The sequence below is a fragment of the Propithecus coquereli genome, unplaced genomic scaffold, assembly GCF_000956105.1.
Source record: "Propithecus coquereli isolate 6110/MARCELLA unplaced genomic scaffold, Pcoq_1.0 Scaffold84, whole genome shotgun sequence".
In the NCBI taxonomy this organism is placed as follows: domain Eukaryota; kingdom Metazoa; phylum Chordata; class Mammalia; order Primates; family Indriidae; genus Propithecus; species Propithecus coquereli.
The window spans coordinates 2,327,581-2,331,804 of record NW_012154618.1 but is presented as its reverse complement, the minus strand read 5'-3'; the positions used below and the strand labels follow the sequence as shown (position 1 = coordinate 2,331,804).

Sequence of the window (4,224 nt, the reverse complement as noted above, 5' to 3'; positions counted from 1 at the left end):
AAAAAAAAAAAAAAAATCAAAAAGCCATCATCAAAGTTCAAACTCATTTTTCTGTCCAAACTCATCATTTTCAATCCTTAAATCTGAACAGGCTAAAAGTCTGAAGCAGAATGGGAAAAAGGGAGTCATAGCAAGTATCTGATTTAAAATTAAAACCCAGTGAAGTGTATACATATACAAAAATCATTTCCTGCTCAAAGATACCAAAATATTGCTAACTAATCAAAATGCCTTTAATGTGTATAATTAATAATAAACATATAAAACTCTCCAAATGCTAGGTGTATCCAGACAATTCTTCCTTTCCAGACACCCCATTCTATCTTCAATAGAGTAACAGGCAGAAGGCCCTTCAGATCCTCGCATCCGGAGCTGTTTGTGAATCAGTCTAGATAGGTATCTCTGATACATGCACATTTTACTTTGCTCAGTACCGATCCATATACAAAAAGATGTAGTAAGATACTGAAGAACAAAAGGAAAATGAGGCATCTTCTTCAGAATTTATGGGGAAAAAAGGTAACAAGATAGTCAAAATATGGTTTATAATAGTTTTCTTCTAAAATTGCTTCACTATTAAGTAGATGATGGCACAAATATTAACACTGCAGTGTCCCATTTTTGTCTGTATAAATGTATGTACATTTACTTTAAAGTGTACAGGCATAGGACACTATGAATCTGATCACTATTTGGTCTCCATTATACACTTTGTGCCTTGAGAAAAAATATTATAGTTTATGAATCTATATCATGTAAGAAGCCAGAAAAATTTAGTCATGTTGCCTACTCTAAGTAGTCTTTAGGAGTGTTTAGTATATTTAGAAACAAATGGAAAAATAATTCAGATTTGTCTACACTTTCCCTATTTTATTTTGATAAATTATTATTAATAAAAAGAGCAAGACACATTATGGTAAGACCAATATTTTTTTACAACTATTTTAAAAATAAAATGTCTTTGAATGTATTTTCATTTTGAAGTGAAAAGATGGTATTTGTTTTTGGCTGACAACATCTAACTTAATATATAGAAAAAATAAGACACTACATTAAATCACCTAATCCTTAGTAAATTATCTTTTAAAACAATGTTAAGTTGATTAAAAAAAAAATGTTAAAACACATTAAAAGGACATTGCCACCATGAGCCCAACTTTTAGAGCCCACACAATTCTTTGAAGGCTTTTAATCCATTATCCCAAAGCTTAATCACTTAAGGGGAGAAAAAATGATGTAAAAATTCAAAATAAAAATGAGACTTGCTGCAACATCTGCACACGAGCCAAGGTTTCTTAATATAGTAATGATTTGAACATAATATGAAAAATCATACTCAGAAATTATAAGAGGTGAGAAAAAATTCAATGACATAAAAATATTGATACTATGGCTGGCAACATTTAAGTGTACATCTTAAATAAATATTGCAAAAATCCAACAAGATACAAAAATTTGGCTCTAAAATTCCTTTGGTTAGAGATATGATTATTTTGTGTTTTAAATAAATATACTGAAACATCACCTTTAGGGGAACTGCATGATCACTCCACTATAATACATAATTAATTCTATTAATAGTAAAGAATGGTGCTCAAATGAAATGGTTAATAGTGCCATATGCTGATTTCTCTTGAGAACTGGACCTTCATAAATATCTTAAAACACTATTACATTTATCTTTACACAATATCAATAAAACTAAAGTATTTCAGTTTCAAAGAATTATTCATCTCTCTGTTCTAATGATTAGTTCCATTTCACATTTTAAAATATAACTGAAGTCCACAGGAATTTTCTAAATGAACATGTAATTTACAGTCATATTTTAAGTAACTAAAGATTTAAAAAATTCAACTATTAACTCAAACAATCCGAATCTGAAAAAATGTACCTAACACAGATAAGGAAACCTGACGGTGGCATAAAATGCCTAATCATTGCTAGTTACCTATAGCTAGCTTTCCTATTAAGTACAGTTTTCATTAAAATTGAAATTAAAAGATTTAAGTAATCATATGCATCCCTAAAAGACAACCAAATGTTTCACTGGAATGTCAAAACACAAATTTTTATCATTTCTTTAGCTTTCTTGATGTTGGAGAAACAGCATAGTACTGAATGATTAACACCTGTCTTTTCACGCATACTTTTTAAAACCTGAATCATTTTTGACATTATCTATTTTAAAGGGAAGAAATATGGACGAGGTTTTTTTTTAAAAGCCCTTGTAGTAATGTTCAGCACTTCATACAACTATGAGCCAATTAAGCTGTTTAGATTCAATGACAGGCTAGTGTACTGTACCATATAAAAACAATTTTCATCAAAGCTTACACTCTTACAGTATACACAGCAATGCATTCATGTTGTAAAAGGATGCTTTTTTTGTACAGATGAAGCAGAACAAATTTTTTACTGGCTGACACACAAAGCAGGGAAAAGTTTCCGACAATACTGGTCAATGGCACCTGCTCCTGCGTGGCTTTTGTTTGTTTACTGAGCAAGAGCTTTGTGTTAGGTTTTCTTTGTCCTCTGTTCTAGTTCATGCTGATGTTTAATAAGACGTTCTATTTCTGTTCCAAGCGTTTGTAGATTTTCCTTTAAAAATTGGGGAAAAAAGAAAAGACAAAAACAGAACTACTAAGTATAACAAATAAAAAGACTCAGTTTGAACTATTTTTTGCCTAAATTTTAAAACTGAAAGAGTGATTAGTCCTAAATGCCATGTGAGATAAACTAGGCACACAACAGTTTTTAGTAAAGCAGTCCTGTCCATTTCAAAGTCATTCTCAATCTTTCTACTGAAGCTACAGCAATTTTTAGTACATAAAATGATTACTTACTAGATTTAAAAATTATTTTTTAAACCCATTACTATCAAGGCCCAAACACAGCAAAAATAAAATAGTTGGGTCAGATAATAACTGCAAAAAAATAAAATAAACCTGGAAAATACATTAGAAATGCCACAATCTTAAAAAATTCAGCAATTAACTATAACTAAGTGTACATCAAAGGCCATGCAATGCAAAGTAAACAACTCATCTTAGTGTTTATCAAGTGGCTGATTTTTGCTATTTCTTCATCTTTTCTTACTAGCTTAAAAAATTGTACTTTTCAGGCCAGGTGCAGTGGCTCATGCCTGTAATCCCAGTGCTTTAAAAGGCCAAGGCAGAAGGATCACTGGAGCTCAGGAGTTTGAGTCCAGCATGGAGAACATAGCGAGACCCCATTTCTACAAAAAATTAAAAAAAAAACAATTGGGTGTGGTGGCGCATGTCTGTAGTACTAGCTACTTGGGAGGCTGAGGCAGGAGGATTGCTTGAGCCCAAGAGTTTGAGGTTGCAGTGAGCTATAATTGGGCCACTGTACTCTAGCCTAGATGACAGAGAGAAAAACATTAAAACTTTATCTCTGGGTAAAATATCATGCATTACAGAAATAGCCCATTTAACAGTTAAGTCAGACGATGATACAGGCACCATTTTGCCATGTTTACTGGCTGGTAAGTGAATGAGAAATAAATACCTTCAAAGTAATATTTTTTAATAATGTATCTTCCAAAACGGCCTGTAATTTTCGGTTGATCTCCAAAGAGAGTTCCAATGTTAATCCACTATCAGCTGGATGGGATGTATATAAAGACGCCATGATGCCACCCCGTTTACTCAGATGGACTTTGTTATAATCAGATGCCTCTGAAGAAAGTGTGCCCGATTCTTCCCGTAAAATGTAACTCTGAATTATTCTGCAAAACAAAATGACACTATCAGTTGTATACCTGCCAATTAAAAACACTGGAATTTGCAAGAGTCAACTAATCATAAGCATAAAGATGATTAGCATAAAATAAATACTATTAGGTTAAAAACCTAACTATATCAGAAAAGAAAGGAATTTTGCTTTTTCGGGTTTTTCTTAAACTATCCCATTTTTGTTCTACCATGGTATTTAGATTAAAGATATATAAACACTTTTTCTATTTCTATCCTTATTACTTTAATCAATTTCTTTACTACTCCGATTTCTAATAATGTTTTCTATTTTCTTATTATTAAACTTAGAACTCTGTATTTTACTCTTTTAAAAGCCACAGGCATGCCGGGCACAGTGGCTCACGCCTGTAATCCTAGCTCTCTGGGAGGCCGAGGAGGGCGGATTGTTTGAGCTCAGGAGTTCAAAACCAGCCTGAGCAAGAGCGAGACCCCGTCTCTACTAAAA

General features: G+C 32.3%; 1 protein-coding gene across 1 annotated transcript in view; it reads right to left on the bottom strand.

Moving 5' to 3' along the window:
• Positions 1–2,219: 2,219 nt before the first annotated feature.
• The window catches only part of CCDC186 (coiled-coil domain containing 186), a 45,296-nt gene continuing 43,291 nt past the window's right edge, over positions 2,220–4,224 (bottom strand). The window contains exons 15-16 of the mRNA XM_012663884.1: positions 3,532–3,751; positions 2,220–2,601 (exon numbers count right to left, since the gene is read on the bottom strand). Of these exons, the coding sequence (XP_012519338.1) occupies positions 2,518–2,601; positions 3,532–3,751 (304 nt within the window). The 3' untranslated portion in view covers positions 2,220–2,517. The remainder of the gene's footprint in view (positions 2,602–3,531; positions 3,752–4,224) is intronic.